Source organism: Lepisma saccharinum, chromosome 1 (assembly GCF_977018435.1).
Source record: "Lepisma saccharinum chromosome 1, izLepSacc3.1, whole genome shotgun sequence".
Classification (NCBI taxonomy): Eukaryota; Metazoa; Arthropoda; class Insecta; order Zygentoma; family Lepismatidae; genus Lepisma; species Lepisma saccharinum.
In genome coordinates this window covers 130,627,680-130,648,683 of record NC_139229.1, presented here as the reverse complement: position 1 = coordinate 130,648,683, position 21,004 = coordinate 130,627,680, and the positions used below count along the sequence as shown (strand labels likewise).

The following is a 21,004-nucleotide window of genomic DNA, read 5'->3' as shown; positions in this document are numbered from 1 at the left end:
TCCGAAATGTAGTGCTACAGGAGAATGTTGAAAATCGAATGAGGAGCAAACGAAGATGTTAGAAGCCTGTGAAATCGATCGCTGAGAGAAGAAGCAGGATGGTAGGTCATATCCTGAGACATGGAGGTATAATGAAAGGAGTAACTGAAAGATGAATAGAAGACAAACACCAGATTGGCAGACTCAGGATGGAAGATAAGAAAATTCCTCAAGGTGTGAATTGCAAAAGCAACACAGAAACAAAGACATTGGCGGAAGGCAGGAATAAATGAAGAAATGCAACGAAGCTAGAAGAACATAATACAAGCAAGTTCCACAGCGTGCTTCGGTAAATGCAAAGGCACAGCAACCGTGGAACAAAGAAGATAGAAGAGAAGAAGGAAATATGAAGTGCGAATAAATAAGTCTCGCAACTCCCTTCTATAAATACGAAGCCAAGAGAAACAAGTTACAAAGAAGAAAGGAAAGATCGAAATGCAAAATAAGCAGCGAAATAATGAGTGAAAGACAAGTACAGCTTTCAAGTGTTGAAAGAAGCTTGAGCAAACAATTCTCAGGGCTGAACACTTAAGAAGAAAGTCTCGAAACTAGAACTTTATATACAAGGGCTGATTTTTTAGTAGTGGCTACTATTTATTTTGTAGCATACATACATGTTTCTAAGTTTTACAGGCCTTGCCCAGCGTTGCGTACAACGTGTTGCCAGCGATGTGGAACACGTCGAATGCCGTTGGCACGACCTACTCTGTTGATAGTGTGAAGAGAGCGATCTACTGCCAGAAGAATATCTCGAACTGTTCGGAAGCGAATCCCACGAAGTGGTTCCTTCATCTTAGGGATTAGGTCGAAGTCTCTGAATCGTGAAGTTCCGATTCGTCTCCACTAACGCGGACACAGTTTGCTCGTCTTCGTTACTTATCGGGGGATGACCAGACCGATGCATGTCTGACACGTTTTCGCGTCCTTCTTTGAAGGCTCTTATCCACCTTGCTACTGTTCGGTACGGTAATGCAGATGCAACGCAAGCCTGTTGCAGTCCATGGTGAGTGACACTGTCGTCCTTTGCGACCTCTAGCACATTCAATTTTTTAACCAGCTTCGCTGCTCCTGCTTCGTAAGCATCGTGACTGCACTCCGCGATCGCTCGCTCGCAACTGCTCTGTTCTTGTTGTCACTGCGCATGCGAATGGAGTGGGAAGCGGGAGTTCATTTGCTCTGAGGGAGGGTACGCATGTAACTAACCTTTGGTATAAACGACATTGCCTGGCTCCGTTGCACGGCGTCGGTATAGCATAGTTGCCACTACAAAAAAAATCATCCTATGTATTATGTGATACTAGAGTAACCACCGTGCTATCTATTTACGATAGTCTGCAGAGGATCTTACCACCGCCAAGTTGTATATGGAGCCAATGGGACCAAGTTTTTCGCTTTCTTTGATAAGTGTTGTGGCACCGTCCATTGTTGTCACGTCTGCTGTAGACACGACGACCTTAACTCCTGCATCGGTCCATCTCTTGATGCATAGTGACTGGTAGCCATTTTTGATTCCCGTCCTCGAAGTAAGTACCAGCTTCTTGGCTCCTCTCAGTATCAGCCAATCAGCTAGTTCCAGACCGAACCCTCCGAGCCCACCTGAAAATATAAAGCAGTGCAATACTCTCCGAGACGATGCACAAATATACAGCAGTGTAAGGTCTAAAGCTCATAGACTACCAGAAAACATAAAGACACGAATCGTCTGAAGCCTGTATGAACATGTAAAACTGACCGTGAAATGTCATTTCCTACTTACAACGCACTTGGAGCCAATCCTGGTCGTAGGCTAAATCGTAGAACGACCACATACAATGAACTTAAGGAGTAGTAAAACAGATTTAAAATACAATAGCTTACCAACAATTATGTGAGTTTGTTCTGGATGACAGAAGAATCTTGGAACGGCTGACACCACTCTTGGTGTTGGTTTGCAAGTAATCTTTCGTTCCTCGTCCCTGATCTTCAGAATTACTTTGCCTATGTGCTTCCCAGTTGTCATGTACCTATTGTCAAAAAAGAAGAATCTTCACTCATGACGCAGTACGATTTTTATACTAACGTCGACTTGAATATGCCAATAGAAGCCATTTATGTTCTTCATGCATATTAACTGAACCAAACATTTGCAAGGGACTCTTTTTGTCATTTCAAAGACAGGTAAAATCAATGTTTGTTTCCAGTTTCCGTAAATAATACTTTTTTAAGTTACTTCTTAGAGAAAATGACAATATATTTATAGGTATTTGCCCAGGCATATTTTTTTTTGTAGAAGTAAAGATTCTCGTTCTTTACTTGTTGACAAAACAGATTACATACATGTATATTATAGAATGAAAAATGTCGCGATATACACTAAAATTTAATATTAAAATGATGGAAGTTAACAGCAAGAAACGTCATATAAGTGAATCACAAAAAACTGTTGTTATATAATTCCAGAAACGCAATACTGAACTAATTAACGAAATGTCAACGGTAAGTTAGTTTCAAACTCATTTCACCAACAATGATGGCTTAGGCTCAGTATAAATCCTTGGCTAAGGGGCGATACAATTGTAGCGTCTAAATGTGATCCGCGTGATATTTTCTCTTCTCTATTTTTCCTTCACTTGGCATTTGAAATGAGAGTGTGACATTTGTGCTCTGTAATACAAAGAAAGGAATAACAACACATTCTGAAACCAGCGGCGGTGCCAGGATTATTCGTCTAGGGGTGCTGAGGGGGTTGCGGAATGAAATTTAGGGGTGCGATGTTGTAAATATAGAAAACGTCAAACATGCATGTAAGGGTGCCAGCAGGAGTTTTCCTATGGGGTGGGGTGGGGAGAGTAAGATTTCATATCTTTCCAGGAACTTAAATTTTACCTTTATTATTGTTCCTGTTGTTATACAAATCATAACATTGAAATTGAATTGAAAATACTTTGGCGTTGGTGCCAAGTTCAGACTTGAGCTCACTATTTAGATAGAAACTGGATTCACCTTGCTTCCTTTCTACAAACATCTAACATTTTGTTAATAAACAGTTCTTTGTATTTTCGTACTTTTTCATGATGCACAGATATCAGACACCACTGCTGAGTGTTCAATTTGTGTGCGTTGAATAAAGGAAAATCGCTATGCAACCTGAAGTTCTACTAGCTATTTGCAGATAAAATAACACGTACAAGAAATACGAAATCATGTAGTTAGTTGCATGTAATTATTACACTGCTTCCCTAAACATAAACAACAATAACAACTGTAAAAATCAACCATCTCGATACAACTCGTATTAAATAATATTCCGAGCACAACCCGATGATTTACTGAAACCAACTAAAATGTTGTTGCAGTCCGATTTTGAGAGTAGAAGAAGAACAAGTAGGCGGAAAATTACATACTTTTTATCAACAATGCCGAAAGATAATAAGAAATAAATTAAAAAAACATGAAACAATCACACTGAGCTGTAGGCAATAATCGAAGACGCCACCGGAATAAGCAAAAATACAAACAATTGTTAACAACAATTGTGATGAATACAACAGCCACCGATATTTGTATGATCTCAGCCACTACAGGAAAATAAATGCGATTTCTCTTTCAGGAACAATAGTTTACCTGTTGAATACAATAATGGTGGTATCGCTTCAATAACTAACATTCTACGCTCAAAGTGACGAAATTGTTTTAATAGCATAATGTAATATAACATTTTATTAGGTTGAAAATAAGTTTTGAAAAGGGGGGTGCTGAAGGGGGTGCGGAAGAAAATGAAGGGGTGCTTGCGCAAATCCAAGCAAATGAAAATATCCTTATTACTTGTAACACAACCAGTTTCTAGCCTGGAAGAGGATATAGATGTCCTTTCAACTAATTCATCCTCACTTCCGCAATTGCTATAAGATTGATTACTTTTGCAACCTCAAAGAATTTAATTGTGAAAAGTACCACTTTTAAACATTAAAGAGTTTGAGTTGCTGTTTTAAGTCCACTTTATGCACAGTAAGGCTAATCGGGACTGGACCTACAGTTTAAAGTGGGATCCGAACCACTTGTGCCTCCACCGGGTACCGAACCCGGGACCCCTCGATTACAAGGCAATGACAGTACCACTGCGCCATGGGGGAGGCCCTTTTTAAACATTAAAGATATCCATAAATATACCTGGTCTTCTCCAGATGGTAAAACTCATAATCAGATAGATCATATTCTCATTGATAAGAGAAGGCATACTAGTATAATTAACGTTCGTACACATAGAGGTGTTGACTGTGCCAGTGACCATTATTTAGTATTTGCTAAATTAAGAGAAAGACTCGCAGTGATAAATCATAAGCAACAAAATCTAAAAGTTCTAAAATTTAATACAGGAAAATTTGCTGATTGAAGAATTAAGAAAGATTACCAAATTAAACTGTCAAATAGATTTGAGGTTTTGCAGGATTTAAATGATGATGAAAATATAAATGAAACAGAGATAAATAAGAATTGGGAGCCCATACGTAATGCAATAGAATCAGCAGCTAAAGAAAGTATAGGGTAACATAAACCAAGAAAAAGTAAGCCATGGTTTGATAATGAATGTCATAATCTAATAGAAATAAGAAATCAGGCTAGACTTAGGTGGTTAAATAACTCTGATGATACAAATCTAAGCAATTATAATCTAAGCAAGAATAATGCGAGAAGTTAACCGCACGTTTCGAAGTAAAAAAAGAGATTACTTGAAAAGCAAAATTAACGAAATTGAAACAAACAACAAAAACAAAAATATCAAAGATTAATATAAAGGTGTAAATGAATTTAGAAAGGGGTGGCAACCTAAGGTAAACTTGATAAAAGATAAAGACGGTGATTTTCTAGCTGACCCAAACGATATTATAAATAGATGGATAATAAATGTTTATGTAGGAGAAAAATCAGAAGTAAATGAAGTACACACAGCAGAACCTTTAGTTCCAGAACCTAATCTGACTGAAGTTAAAGATGCTATTAAAAGGCTAAAGAATAACAAAGCACCTGGCATTGATTTAATACCAGCTGAGTTAATTAAATTTGGTGGAAATTCGTTAATATGTCAAATTCATAAATTAATTTGTTTAATATGGAATAAAGAAGAAATCCCTCAACAGCGGAAAGAATCCCTAATTATTCCTGTGTTTAAAAAATGTGATAAAATGAACTACAATAATTACCGTGGAATTTCTCTACTCTCAAAAACATATAAAATATTATCTAATATTCTTTTAACAAGACTAACCGCATATGCTAATGAAATTATAGGTGATTATCAATGTGGATTTAAACGTAACAGATCAACTACAGATCAAATTTTTCACATTAGACAGACACTTGAGAAAAAGTGGGAATATAATCAAAATGTCCATCAGCTATTCATTGATTTCAAAAAAGCACATGATTCGGTCAAAAGAGAGAAATTATATAATATATTAGTAGAGTTTGGAATACCTAAGAATATTGTTAGTATGATAAAAGTATGAACCAGTGAAACAGATAGTAAAATTTGTGTTGGTATTAATATGTCTGACAAATTTACAATTCATGATGGGTTAAAACAAGGAGATGCATTATCTCCATTGCTCTTTAATTTTGCCTTAGAATATGCTGTTAGGAAGGTAAAAGAAACTAAAGAAGGACTAAAATTAAATGGTGTGAAAGAATAAGTTACCTTAGGGATAACAGCGTAATCTTTCTTGAGAGATCCTATCTCAGTTGTTAGCATATGCAGATGATGTAGACTTAAGAATAATGCTAAAATATTTTTCAAAACTGCTAAAGAGATAGGTTTGGAAGTTAACGTAGAGAAAACTAAATATATGCTTACAGGCCGAAACCAAGTGTTAGGTAATAATCAAAATCTAATTATTGATAACAACTCGTTTGAACCAGTTTCCAAATTCAAATACTTAGGAGTAATATTAACAAATGAAAATTTTAATATAGAGGAAATAAAAAGTAGGCTTAATTCAGGAAATGCATGTTACTTCTCTCTTCATAAACTTTTGTCTTCTCGTTTAATATCTAAGAAACTAAGTTAAAATATACAAAACAGTAATTTTGCCTGTAGTATTATATGGGTGTGAAACTTGGTCCCATACATTGAAAGAGGAACATAAATTGAGAGTATTTGAAAATAAGATCCTTAGGAAAATATTTGGACCTAAAAGGGATGAGGAGACAGGTGAGTGGAGAAGGGGAGAAGGTTACATAATTTAGGACTATATAATTTAAATCAAGAAGACTTAGTTGGGCAGGCCATGTTGCACGAATGGGAGAGGAAAGAGAAGTTTACAGGATTCTTGTTGGGAAACCTGATGGTAAGAGACCTGTAGGAAGGCCAAGACGAAGATAGAGATTAAAAATTCAAGATTAATAGGAGAAGGTCCATTGGCCATTATTTTGTAGTCTGGTGTAGCTGAACAGAAAAGAAAGTATACGGCTTTCAAACGGATTTCTTCAAAGTTTGAATTTTCTTTCTCCCTATCCTGAGATGGCTTCAGGGTGTAGTCAGTTTGGATCCATCATTGCCCAGATATCATGAGTATTCGGTAAGTAAATTTGATAAGGATCGTAACAAAATTTTATTTGTAAAGTTTAACATATAAATGGATTTTTTTTTTAATCTATGCAAAATTTTGCTGTAGTTGTTGTTAGCAGACATTAATTTCTCATAATGATCATGTAACAAATTCATGATCCGGAAAATCCTCACAGAAGGGGCGAAATTGTTACACAGGTGTCAATACTTTTAAGACATACCACTGAAGGTATGAATTCGATCCGTGGAAGATAACTTATTTTCAACCTACCTGAAAGCTTCCTCAACCTGATCACAGTTGAACACTTTCCTTCCGATCGGCTTCACAGCTCCTGACTTGATCCCCTCGACCAACAGATCGTGTATCTCTCTTCTAATAGCACTGTCTTCATTTATAATGGTATCCAGCATGACACCATGAAAAGAGCAGTCCTTCAGCAGAAACCTCATGCCTGAGATATTAAGAAAACTGACAATACTCTCTTGATAGAGCTACTAGCACCAAAGTTAGATCAATATCAAAGAAATGAAGTTGATTCAGGTAATTTTTGAAATTATTCAAATTATCCTCTATATAGTAGCGCTGATTGTTGACAGGTTTATCGTTAAAATTTTACCGGTACGATACTTTTATAATACCCTTCTACATACATTCGAAATTCTATTATATTTGAGTTTATATACCAAACTGACTGACAGAGTACGTAAGCTTAAGCAAAAATCATTCATAAAATGGTTTCTTGTAAGGAAATTAACTATTACAGAGATAACGTATTTCAATAAGAACTTGTAGCTATATGAGAGGATATAAATTTGTGTACCTAGTGGCCGAATATTTCTTGAATACCAGGAATATGTGGGATTTGAACGTCATTTTTCTACATGTACTGGTATCTTATCGTTGTTAGTCGCACTAAACATTCTTATACATCTTAATAATTGATTCTTATTTCCCTCTGTTGTCAGGGCTGAAAATTTACCTACATAAAATTTCAAACAACAGATATAATATCTTGACCTTCTTTGCAACTAACTTGCAACCTATTCTGTGGGAATTCTGATCAATACGCCATTAACTCATGTTCAATCGAATTCGAGAACTATATTAATTAGTGTGAAACTTAAAGCAGGTCTAAATGTAATAACAGCACAGAGGCTATTGTGGATCAATTTTAGTAAATCACGGTAATTTCAATCTTGAAATCTGCAAAATGATTCGTAGAACATATACAATTGTACTAGTGGGGCCTCCCCGATGGCGAAGTGGTAGCGTCGTCGCATTGTAATCAAGGGGTCACGGGTTCGATAACATGTGGAGGCACATAGTGATTCGGATCCCATTTTAAACTGTAGGTCCAGTCGTGATTAGCCATATTGTGCATAAAGTGGACTTAAAACACCAACTCAATCAATCAACCAACTCAACAATTGTACTAGAAGTTTGTTGAGACATTTGTAGAATAGCCATACTGCAAATACAACAGAATTTGATTCTCGAAAACTTATAATACTTACAATGGGTACACTTGTGTTTCATTATCAAGATGACTTAAAAGCAGGAACTTTTATTTGCTATTTATTCCCATGCTTTTGTTTTACAAGTAATGGGACCAATAGTAAAATAAATACACTTCACAGTGAATACACAATCTATACTAATCTTTGCAGTTTTATATTTGTTATCATTAGCACCAAAAATGTGTACATATCCAGTCCAACTATTTAGTTTAAACACTTTAGTAAGAAGTTCGGTAAAGTTTACTTAAATTTATATACATTGTGATACATGTGTGTGTCAGGGACATTTTGACTGACACATTAATTGGATAATTTTTCGTGAGAAAATGTAGAATTGTGCTTGACTTTGGTATTCTCTATTTCTATTTTGTCGCATTTCTATCATTTAGGTAGATGAATTGATGATGTTAAAAATATAGTGACACATGCATGCTTTGCCCGGGATTCTAATCTAGAAAGTTTCTATTGTTGCCAAACTAGCCACAAACTAGCCGCTAGTTAATGCATCAAAGAATGAAAACGCATAAACATTCTAGCTGGAATTATTTCAAAAATGTTTTCTAAAAACGCTTTTTCAATAATAATTTCTGCTAAAACACATACCTAGTTGATTGTCGCTAGCGAGGTCAAACTTTCCAATTTCAAGGAATCGCCCATGGTTGGCCAAACATCTCACCGAAGCTTGGAGTTTTTCCTTCGCCAAGGAGTTCAGCACCAGATCAACACCTTGATAATTCGTGGCAGCCTTAACAGCATTCTCGAATGTCACGTCCCTGGAATTGAATATGTGCTCATCTAGCAACTGGAAGAAGAGAAAGTCAGTCGGTGAGAATTCAATACAAAAATGGAACCAACGAAGTTCAACAAAAGCACAACACGACTATTTTATATTTGCTCAAGTTTTCATGTTGTGGGAAAACGTGCGAAGAGTGTTTGGGGGTTGATGTTCCCCAAATATCTTCGAAATAGAAGTTCTAAAAAGCATTAAAAATTAACTTTATTTTCTATGGAAGTGTCCTAAATTTCTTGCTTACACTGGATTTGAAGTGTTGTATAAACAGCTGACGGGATTGTGTTGTAATGAAATAACTACCTTAAAACTTGAACCTCAATCAAGTAAAGGTGTTCGAAAATTCTACCAGCTTTCTTGCAACAAATGAAAAACAATTTGTCCAACAATTGGTGACAGATAGAGTCAACACACATTTCAAGTTTCTTTTAATCGCTATGTGTGTGCTGATGCCGAAATTTCAGTACCAGGATTGGGTAAAATTAATCTTTTCCCGATCCCGGTTTCGGAAAATAATATCCTGCTTTTTGGGATACCAAACAGACACTTCGATTAGTCATGTATTAAAATTAACTAATTCTTGACTTTTTCTGTGTGTTAGTGTGGTGTGTATCGTTTATGAAAAATGTTCATATGAAAACCCCTCTGGAAGATTTTCCTCGCCACGTTGTGTTAAAATTAACGACGGCCCAATGTCTGGGATTTGCTTACCTGTGGAAATCTCTTCTTCAAAAATTCCCTCTTCTCAGGAGTACCAACTGTTGTGTACACCTTGCAGCCCATGTGGAGGGCCACAGAGATGGCTGCCTGCCCCACCCCTCCGCTGCCGGAGTGGATGAGAATGGACTCTCCCGGCTGCATACGCCCCCGGACAATAAGAGCGTAATACACCTAAAGATTATACAAACATATATTTCAATAATCAAGAAACAAAATTATTCCTAATTCTTTAAATTAGCACAAATTAGCATTGCTCATGTACAATCACCGGCAATAAAATGAGACACTAGATCCTACGGCGGCTGTAGAAGTTGCCATTGAAAATTTAATATTAACATCCACATATCACCGTAGAGTTAGGCAACACACATACCACATTACAGGGTAGCGGGAACTTCAGGATCTAGGTGTCCTATTTTTATTGCCGACGAGTGTACATTCAACAGATATAAAACTAGTGTATTATTGTGTTACGGAATATTCTAATGCCCATTCCCTCTTTTCACACTTCGTAAACTACATTTGATGTCCTCCTTCTTTACTAAATGATTTGCAAATACCCATTGCAGAAAATAAATGGAAAATATCATGTAGCTAACGTAACACAAGTGCATTGCAAACTGTGACAATATGTGTTCATAGAAAACATGTTCGAAATGTCTACTGTACAATTCAGTTATGTTAACTGCTGCAATATTTGATTTTCAGTTCTTAACTAAAGCGCTCAGCTATTTTTTTTTTTTTTGGCCAATTATAGCACGGTATCAACCAGAGCATGGTTTCAAGACGCACGTAAAAAGAATATCCTCAACTTGTTATCTGTTTATAGCATTGTAAAATTTTATTTTTAGATAATGAAAGCCAGTACACAACTAAAATTTGATATTCGATCGTAATTATACTAACAGTTGTGTACACACAGCAGACAGTGGCTGCATCTTCCAGTGACCAGAATTTCGGAATCTCCCACAAGAAATCTTTATAGCATTGAAGAACAGTGGCAAGTCCTTTGCATTCCAGCATTCCCATCACTCTTCTGCCATGGGAGTCTCTTCCTGAAAACTCGAAACCAAGGGCACACTCCTGTAAGGAGAAAGAATTCAAAATAAGCAAATCACATTGGATGTTTCAAATTTCAAGTTTGAAAATTGAAGACAAATCTGATGAGTGTGTTGTTTCGGGCATGGCGTTCGCAGGAAGTGTGGATTATGTCTTACTCTTTAACAGACGCTTCCAAGTAATGAACCGTGGACCGCATTCGAGCAGATTAACAAAGGTGTCCTGTCCATATGTGATTACGAATGTATTTTTTTATAGTTAATTCTTAATTTATATGGTGGCGATTAAGGCTTAAGCCTTGTCTTACATTCAACCATAACTCATTTCTTTGTCTTCATTAAATCATAGTATAATTAACACAAACCAATAAATAAATATAATACGAGGGTGCATCATTAAGTATCACACAGCATTTTTTAAAAAAGAAGTTTAATAGATAAGACAACATAAATTATACACATTGAAACCAGATCTTTTAGCCACTTTTCGGCATAGGAGCCAAGTCTTTCAACACATTTTTCCCATCGTGGCACTAGTTTTAATATACCATGTTCATAGAACTCCTTCAATTGGGAATACAGCCATCTGCGCACAACCGATTGCACTTCTTCATCGGAATTGAAGCGTTGGCCACCTAGGAATTTCTTCATTGGGCCAAACAGATGAAAGCCTGAAATATTGAAACGCCCTGAAATGGTTCTAAGATGGATCCGCCGATCGTTGAGAATTGCCTGCTCAATGGCTGTAACATTCCGTTCCGTTGCAGCTGTTGCTGGTTGCCCGGAACGTGACGAGTCAACAAGGTTCGCACAGCCTCCTTGAAAGAATGTGCACCACCTGGAGATATTGCTACGGTCGAAACAGTCTTCCCCATACGCGCCCAACATTTCCCTGAGAATTTCACTACGGTTTTGTCCTTGCGCCCACAAAAAACGAACTACAGCTCTTTGCTTTTCACACGTTGACGACAATAACATGCGCGCCATCTTTGTTAAGTAGTTCACGCTTCTGCCGCAAGAGTTATACCTGATCGAACAAATACCGTCTCTTGCGCAAACTTCAAACTATACATCTGTAAAATTTCAACGTCCCAGTCAGCATAACATCGCGGGAAAAAATTTTGTGTGATACTTAATGATCCACCCTCATACATACATGTACCCTTCACAATAAACAAACTACACACACACTCTAAGGTTATTGCAAATATTTTTCATTGTTGTTGAGATTTCCGTACATCGTGTTAGATGGCATTCCAGTCTCGAAATTTATGTATTATTATCGTGTTCATCAGAGATTGAAACCGTGTGCTTCATAGATTGGGGTTTCACAGTGGAAGCAATCTCTTAGTGAGGTAGAAAGGATTTCTTTTAGAAAGTATCTTACGCAGAAGCACTATTTTTCGATCATTTATTCATTCCAATATTCTCCTTTCATCAATTTCATCTCGTCGTCACCGTTCATCCTCACGCTGGTGGTTAGCCAAAAGTGGCAGAAAAGTGAAGTACATCCAGTCAGTCGATCAATTTAGCGGTCGCGTATATATTTTGATAATATTTCCAGCATTCGACGTCTTGTTTTGAAAAGAAGAGTATGAAACAAGGTGAGCCTCCTGCCGAGTTTGTGTATGTATATTTTGTAGGTGGAAAACTATCTCTGATCCTCACAAGAAGTTATGAGGTGGATATGTGTGTATGTAATTTGAGCTGTGTATGTAAGCGGGACCTCGGGTTTGGGGCCCTCAGAAAATATAATCGACCCCCAAAATGTATGGTTATCATTATCGTTGACTTTGTAGTGCAGTACTGGTACATCTGGAACTGGAATGCTGTAAAGTAAAATGGAAAGGCATACAACTGCGTCTCGAAATAATATGTGCAATGAAATGATACATGCGGTATTTAATCAGACAGTTTAGGTCAGACTGACAAAACAAATGTTAGTTTTTGTCTTCTCTATACCGTGTGAACGTTTGTAGCTGACATCCTGTATATATAATGCCGCTAATTATCGGACATACCTGTTTAATGCGGTCTTGCATGAGATCCTCCACAGCCAGCCTACCAGTTGCTGTCATGATGTCTTTGAAATTCAAAGCGGAGTAGTAAACGTCGCAAATTTCCATGTTGTCGTCGTTATTGAACCTGAAAGCAGGAATGTTGTGTTGAAAGATTTCGAAAAACATTCAAATATGTGGAAACGTTACAGGTAAGGGTTGTTGCATACATAACATGGAACACTTCGTACACACATTAATACACGGCTTGTGCGGCCTGTCAAGCCGCTACGGTGTGAAACATAGCTGCTGATTGGCTCGTTCCCAAGCGAGACGTGTCGCTTGCCGCTTGTCGATTCGGTGTGAATTCTCCATTAAAAGATCAGTCACTCTTGATCATTTAAGATTTCTATGAATGTGAGATCCTAACATCGAATCTTGCCTCCAATGGGAATTGAACCCAGGACTCCTTGTTTACAAGACCAAACCGTTGTCAACTACCCTGTAGGCGAAGCTGGTAAATTTGTGTTCCACTTCCGGTTTATAACAAAATTTTCTGCATCAATTACGAATTGGAAACCATAACACCTTAAAAATGGCAGTGTCATGATATGACTTGATAAATTAAAAAGCAGTAAACTTGCAAATGATTGAATGATTACTCAGGGCTTTGCAAATTGTTTTTCAAAACAGGCAATCACGAACAAATAGTGATTACAGTTTGCCTGCCTGTACACGAAGTTGAGATCTTGGCCACGAGAGTGCAGCAAGGCAGCAGAGAGATGCTGCACTCTATCGGCTAAAGTTGTTATCTCACCTACATGCTAAAATAAATATTTTATGTTGTTACATAGGGAAGGCTGGATATGAATATTTTCTGGATACTCGTAGAATTGTGCATGTATGAAAGCATTGTCACAACTGACACAGTACAATATATACATTATAGCAATTATGTATAAACAATGCATCTCCTGAAAAATTGCACGTTTGAAACATCGAAAAGTTTTTTTTAAATAAAAACTTCCAACAGTTTTCTTAAAAAAGGAGAGAAAGTGTGCCATATAAAAATGCCGAAAAAATATTATGGAGTTGTTTTAATTCAAAATAACAACAGAAGTTGAAAATATAGTAGGAAAATTCGGATTTCATGGAACATGTGGAAGATTCTCTTTTTCGATTCTGTTCTCTACTTCTTTCTCTATCTCACTTCACTCGAGCTTAATTTCTGTCTCTCTCTTTATCGAGTTTCTATTCTCTATCTCTCAACCTTCTGCTGTATATTTTCCTTCTTTCTATTTCCAGAGTTTATTTATTAGCTTCGTCAATTTTCTTCTTTCTTTCTACTTAGAGTTTACTTAATTTTCTCTCGACGTTTTTTCTATTTTGTCCTTCTCTCTCTAACAGAAAACACTCCCGTCATTTGACGTGCCTTACCGTGTAGGTCCCTGGATCCAGGCCAAGCTGGAGAGGTCTCCTCTCACCAAAGTGTTGATATAGGCGTGTGCCGTCTCAGCCGCTGGATTGTCCTCCAGAAGCAGATGGCGGAAGCTTCCCCAAGATTTCCTATCGTAAACATTCATCACCAGGTCTTTACGTAATTGGTCTTTGTAGAACGGATTGTCCAATGAGAATATCGGAGCTCCTGCATCTCGGATGAAGAAACATCTGAAATGAAGAAGCAATTATTCTAATTAAGAAGGAAATACGTGTAGATTTTCCTGTCTCAGAAGCTCCATACACCAAATTTATTAATATGTACAGTCAAACAATTAAGTGATGAGACTGATTTTATATTTTCCCACGTATGCATTCTGTCTGTGAAGTAACACGTTGATGAAGTAGCGTGGTCCATAATCCACAACCTGGCAACAACTCATGAACTTGCGATGGGCATGCTAGGAATTATGCCGCCATGCCGTGAAGGAGGTGGAAGGGTGTCGTCACATGGAGCAGCGAGTGAACATCAAGTTTCATGAAATACATTCTCAAAACTACTTGCGGGAATAAACATTTATTGAATTCTATTGTTGTGGAGGACAAAACAGCATTTTCACTACGGTTTTTGTACGAATTGTGTATTACTCTGGTATAGCTCCTTTAGTCGAGATATTTATTTCATGTATATTATTTATGATTGACTTTCCCCAGAAAAAGAAGAAAAAATTCGCCCTCTTTTGCCTCTTCTTTTGTACTTCAAATTTGGGAAACACAGGGTGGGTCAAAAGTTGCAAGACACATTTGTAGCCAGGGCTGGAAATGGACTGAAATATCTGGAACCTTCCCGTTCCATCTCGTCAGAAATGGCGACGGATCGTTCCGGTTCTTTTGCTATTATTTTTTACATATTTCACTACATTTACATTTTCAGTTTGAAGTAAATTGTTAATACTCTTTAATAGTACATATTATAGCATTTATGTAAGCTTCCCTTCTACGTGGAGATGTGTTGCTGCTGCGAGGGGCTTAGCAGAGGGTGAAGGTGTCTATGTTGCCTTCATCCTTTGTGCCTTGTGGTTCTCTTTTTTACTTTTTATGCTTCAATCATTAATATTTGTCGTGTCTTCTGATTCGATTGTTTTGACAGAGGTTTCCGTCTGCACAAGATCTTTACACAAGAATTCCCTTTTATGGTCACTCATTTTTCTTAACATGAGCAGATGCATTGTTGACGTTCTGAAGAATAGACCCAATCCTTGACCATATGCAAAATAACAATATGGATATATTTTTCAGTTATACAAATTGATTACTTTAAGAAGCATTATTAAGACAAAGTATTGAGGATACGTGCATTGAATTTTTAAAAAGCCTGGTTTAGCGAAAAGGCTACCATTATAATTTTAAGTAAATATTGGATTGGATTGATTTGGTTTTTTAAGTTCACTTTATGCACAGTAAGGCTAATCGGGACTGGACCTACAGTTTAAAGTGGGATCCGAACCACTTGTGCCTCCACCGGGTATCGAACCCGGGACCCCTTGATTACAAGGCGACGACGCTACCACTGCGCCATCGGGGAGGCCCGTTTAAGTAAATATTATAATATTAATTATTATTAATTGTAATACAGGGCGTAATTTCAATATTTGTTAATGTGGTTGCTGTAGTAGGCTGAGGAAGAAGAAAACAGGGACAACGCCGTATTAAGGAAAGTAAAAGGTTCTATTTCATGAAAATTTCCATTTCGACCCTGCTTGCAGCTCCAAAACGCAGCTGCTAATGAACATCTGAAGAGATCGAGGTATTTCGTGAGACAAAACCACACTATGGAAGCTATTTTGAAACCCTCCATACTGGACAATGAAGTGCAGGAAGCTTACCTGAGGCACTTCCCGTTCGGTTCCTGCCTGATGCAGTTGACCAGCCCCACTATTCCGTTGAACGGCTCGTTCTGAACGACAGCGAGGACCTTCTGCCCGCTCGTTTCGCTTTCCTTCAGAGCAGCTTTCAGTTCTTCCAGCCAGTTCAGGTTCCTTTCAGTAATGTGGATGCATTTCACCTCAGCAGGAGTTGCAGCCTACGGATATAGAATCAGAAAAAAAAATGTACAAGGCGAGTATAGTGATGTCTATTTACATTCCGCTAGAAGGCAATATTTGCAACTCATGTTAGAGAAGTCATTTCAGGGGAAATCTCTGTTACAACAGAGCAATTGAACATGTGCTTTTGTCACAAGAAATGGGTGCAACACGGCATTTGTTTCGTAGTACGTAGAGTCTTTGTTTTTACTGCTCGTTCCTCAGTTTACGGAAACTCACGTGACTAAGGAACATGGAAGAAGTTTGGTAAAGTGCAGTAGTTTGGTAGGGGATAGGGTGATGGGCTAAGTGCCCTCCCTCGAACGCATATGATGCTGTGTTAGCAACCACAGGGTGCAACAGAGTATCAAGATACAAAATCAGAGACGTTGTTAGAATATTGACGAGAGACTGTGTACAGTCAGAGAAAAAATTACCTGGGCCACGGGACGTAGAATTTCGTAACGTCTTAAAGCCTGTTGTTTATGCAACCCAAATAACAAAATATTCGCTTAAGTTTGCCTGGTGATTCTGAGTTCTCGGGAAGGATTGAGCTTTGATAGCATGAGTCACATGACTCGTGCTCCAGCCACAACAAACAGCTGGGTGCTACGAGGCCTCCAGAAGAAAATTTCAGGAACTGGTTTCTTGACAAGAGCTACTCGTATGGAAATACTATTCTTTCGAGTGATATTAGAGTCATTGTCAAGAAGGTTCGCTGAAATGATGGTTCACATCACGGACCACATGCCACACGTTAATTGTTTAAGTCCAGTTCATGCACTGGACCTACAGATTAAAATGGGATCCGAACCAAATGCCTCTCTATTTGGTATTGAATTCGGAAGCCTTTCATTACATGGCGAAGACGTTACCACTACGACATCAGAGAGGCAATGGAATCCCTTGAGAAAGAGATAAGCGAAAATTGCTACGTAACAAACCATATTTGCCCGTAAATTTTAAAAATAAGACAATATTTTGTACTGACAGTTTCGAACCGAGGGAGAGGCATATATTTTTTTGTACCATCGTCCATTTCACAAGTTTATAATTCTTCCTCACCGACACGATTAACACGAGTGGTAGAAGAAAAGCGAAGTAAAATAACTGAAACAGAAATAAAGGGAAAAAGCGAAATAAATTTTATTCATAATATTCTGCAGTCACTTGAGTTGTATTCACGGGATGCTATCTTTAAAGAAAGCCGTGGTCTCTTCCTTGTCTTTTTCGCTTCCTTTGTGCTCTTGCTTCCCCCATCACGATTGGTCTAAAACTAATTAATGCGACGTTAATTAAACAATCCAAACAACGAGACAATGCACAATCAACTGCACAAAACAACATTCCAAATGTTTTCGAATCGGAAAACAATTGAGATGCTGTAAAATGACTTAAGATGCAGTAATAAAGTGGGAATTTGGTACCGTATAGAATTAAATCGGTGGAGATGTTCGATTTGATTGGATTTTTGTTATTTAGATTTGCTATTCTTTCACTTTTGGCAAATAGCGACGATGAAGATGAGTGATGCTATGATGAAATTGATGAAGGGACACTTACCAAGGACACCCACGCCCAAGTCGAGATTCTAACCAGGGACCCATGGCATCGTAGCGCGGTGTGCTAACCACTCCTCCATGGAGTGGACATTATACCATATTTTGTGTGCTCAATTGGGATCAATCAATGGAATGAATAGGCATATTATACGATTAATAAATTCATATCATAATACCACGTCATATTATTCGGCACGAAGTAACATCAGAGACATTCATTCAGTCTTGCATTTTTGCCTTTCAACTAATTCTTTGAATTCAGGTTAATCAAAAAAATAAGATAAATTATGAAGCAAATGATAGTGAATGTGGGATATTGACAGTTATTACGAATTACCTGACAGAAACAACATTAAGCAGGCTCGGTGGTCAAGCTCATTAAGTGATTGACATTCGATATCGTCGCCAAAGTTCCCGGGTTTGAGTACCGTCCTTGTCGGGGGTGTTTGACTATTTCGTCATCAATTTCATATAATGGTCACTCGTCCTTATCGTCGCGATCATCGAACAGGGAATAAAAATTATAAAAATATATACGATGGAAGAGTACTTATTTCATCTCTCACGAAATCTCCTACAAAACCGGAATATATAAAATACATGTATATTCATTCACATACATTTTCGATTTCTATATTTAACTAATCGAGACCGAGAACGGGAGAGCAATTTTCAATTCGACAAACCGAGAGACGGAGACACTGTCAAGTCTCGTTTCTTCTTCGCACCTCCGTAATCGAGTTGTTCTGTTTGTCATTGGCTTTGTATTGGCAATTATTGTCATTATTCTTCCCCTGCAGGTAAACCATAACGATGAATTATGATGAAATGAAGCAGATAAAAGGGCAAGAACAAGAAAGTCATGCCTGTTCGGGACTCCAACCCAGAACCTTATGTAACGAGATTTGAAATTCTGGAGAAGGCGTCCGTGTTTCGCTTGGTTTTCTCTTTCCTCTACTTCTCTTATATTATCATACATGTATAATAAAAATGGATCTGATACGATATGTCGCGAATCATAATTGTGTTGGTTAGATGCTACAGATGTGAACTCCAACCTGCAATATATTACTCCCTTTTGTTTCGTATGTGGTTGAACATGAAATGTTCTTACACTGTGACAATTTCTTTCTTAGTTTTGGTTTGGTGCACAGATATGCTAATCTGGACTGGACCTTCAGTTTAAAGTGGGATACTAACCACTATGTGCATCCACCGTGTATCAAACCCGGGATCCACTGATTACAAGGCGACGACGTTATCACTACGCCATCGAGGAGGCCCCATGACAAAATGTTATTCACTCGATCTCTACCATAATTTATTTCAGCATTTACATTTTCTTCTTCTCCTTTCCTTTTGTTAACTACTCTTATACAACTCTTTTTGCGTCTTCGAATTTCTTCTTGTTTCAGGAAAAAATAATACATGCAGGCTGTATAAAAATCCCCCGTTCAAATAGATAAAACGTTCACTCTCGAGAACTAATTTACATGTTTATCACTAACGTAACCATTAGGAAACTATTGAAATGTTAACTGATATAACTGCATATGAAACAATACTTACAGCCACTAACGAAATATCTATTCTTGTGTAGCCTCACAGACAACAAGTATCTGGTGAGTCATTCACTCTTGCTGATTACGGGCGAAGGTCACTGAACTAAAGGGTGGTGGCAAGCAAGCAGGCTTCTGCTCTACCAAAGACGAGGTCACGTGTTCCAGTTATCAATGGCGTACGAAATAAGGAGGAACACAGCTATCTGACGTATGTTATGGTCCCGTCATTGCACGTAGAACACTTTATCGTCATGGCCTTGAAGTTCCCTCAGGGCACTCCTACGTAAAGGCTTCTCAGCTAGAAGGATATCTTCCCCATTGAGTGGAGGAAAAGTGGGTGCGTATAGAGGTCCTTCAACTTTCGTATTCTTCTTCATTTCAGAACGCGTGCTGTATCGTCGACTTAATCCAATCTATCCATTATAGATCTTAGGTTCTGTTTCTGTTCGGTTATTTCACGTTGTCTTCCTGCTTATGTTATTCGCGACGAAGGTTCTGGATTCGATAATCTGGACAATAACGGGATTGTGTTGGTTGGTTGATTTGGTGTCTTAAGTCCACTTTATGTCCTGTTAGGCTAATCGTGAATGGACCTACAGTTTAAAGGGGGAACCGAACCACTATGTTCCTCCACCGAGTATCGAACCCGGGATCCCTTAATTACAAGGCGCCCACGATCCCACTGCGCCATCGGGGATTGTGTTCGAAACGAATGAATCAAATTTGAGTGATATGATATGCAACCATTGTATGACTTTTGAAATAAAAGCTATGGGAACCTGCCAGTTTTTCTACTGCAGACAGGAAACCATAAACATGGAAGAGAAGTTTACATTCTATGAAACTGACGCTATGTGCTCGAATACTGGCTAAATATAATCCATAGAGGCATAGCAACGTTAAACAACCTCTTATTATATGATACATATAGGTTTAAAAAGGTCGAAATACAAAGATTGTGTGCGCCTCACTGATGGCGTAGTGGTAAGGCCTTGTAATCAAGGGGTCTGGGGTACGATACCAGGTGATCGCACATAGTGGTTCGGATCCCACTTTAAACTGTATGCACTTCAGATTAGTCTATCTTTGCCGGTGACTCAGTCGGTAACGCGTCTGACTACCATGCTATAGGCCCCGGGTTCGATCCCCGGCCGGTTCAAGCCCGGGAACTTTTCTAACGTTGGAAGCGGCCCCGGCGCCCACCCAGCGTCGAATGACATGGGTACCTGGGGGAAACCCTGGTGGTAAAGGCGGTCAGGGGCGTGATGCTGATCACATCACCCCCACTCACGAACGAATCAAGAAAGTGTGGGGCGTTACCCCCACACCCCCTATACGCCTTCATGGCATAGCGCTAAGCACAGGTGAGCACTTTACGTTTTTTTTTTTTTGCATAAAGTGGACTTACAACAAAATTTAAACTTGCGATAAAGATTATGATAAGGTATTAAAGAATTGGGTCTAACACATTTTTTTTATTGTTTATTGTTTACCAATTACATTGTTAACTAATATTCTTAATTTCAGTTTCAAGATGAAATCGGCTACGAAATAAAAGGAGTGGGTTCATTTTTCTGTTACGAAATTCCACTTTTGTAGTAGACCTTTGCCACACTAAGATGTGACATAATAAACAAATCTGAGACACTTTCAAAGTATTAAATTGCAATCTACGTATTTGGGAACAATCTTT

At 38.1% G+C, this 21,004-nt stretch overlaps 1 protein-coding gene across 1 annotated transcript in view; it reads right to left on the bottom strand.

Annotated features, from left to right (window-relative positions):
* LOC145985666 (fatty acid synthase-like) overlaps positions 1–21,004 on the bottom strand; it is an 82,839-nt gene that overhangs the window by 14,862 nt on the left and 46,973 nt on the right. The window contains exons 21-29 of the mRNA XM_083119738.1: positions 15,990–16,186; positions 14,104–14,334; positions 12,691–12,814; positions 10,518–10,694; positions 9,603–9,782; positions 8,705–8,903; positions 6,855–7,035; positions 1,897–2,042; positions 1,388–1,635 (exon numbers count right to left, since the gene is read on the bottom strand). Coding sequence (XP_082975864.1) covers positions 1,388–1,635; positions 1,897–2,042; positions 6,855–7,035; positions 8,705–8,903; positions 9,603–9,782; positions 10,518–10,694; positions 12,691–12,814; positions 14,104–14,334; positions 15,990–16,186 — 1,683 coding nt within the window. The remainder of the gene's footprint in view (positions 1–1,387; positions 1,636–1,896; positions 2,043–6,854; positions 7,036–8,704; positions 8,904–9,602; positions 9,783–10,517; positions 10,695–12,690; positions 12,815–14,103; positions 14,335–15,989; positions 16,187–21,004) is intronic.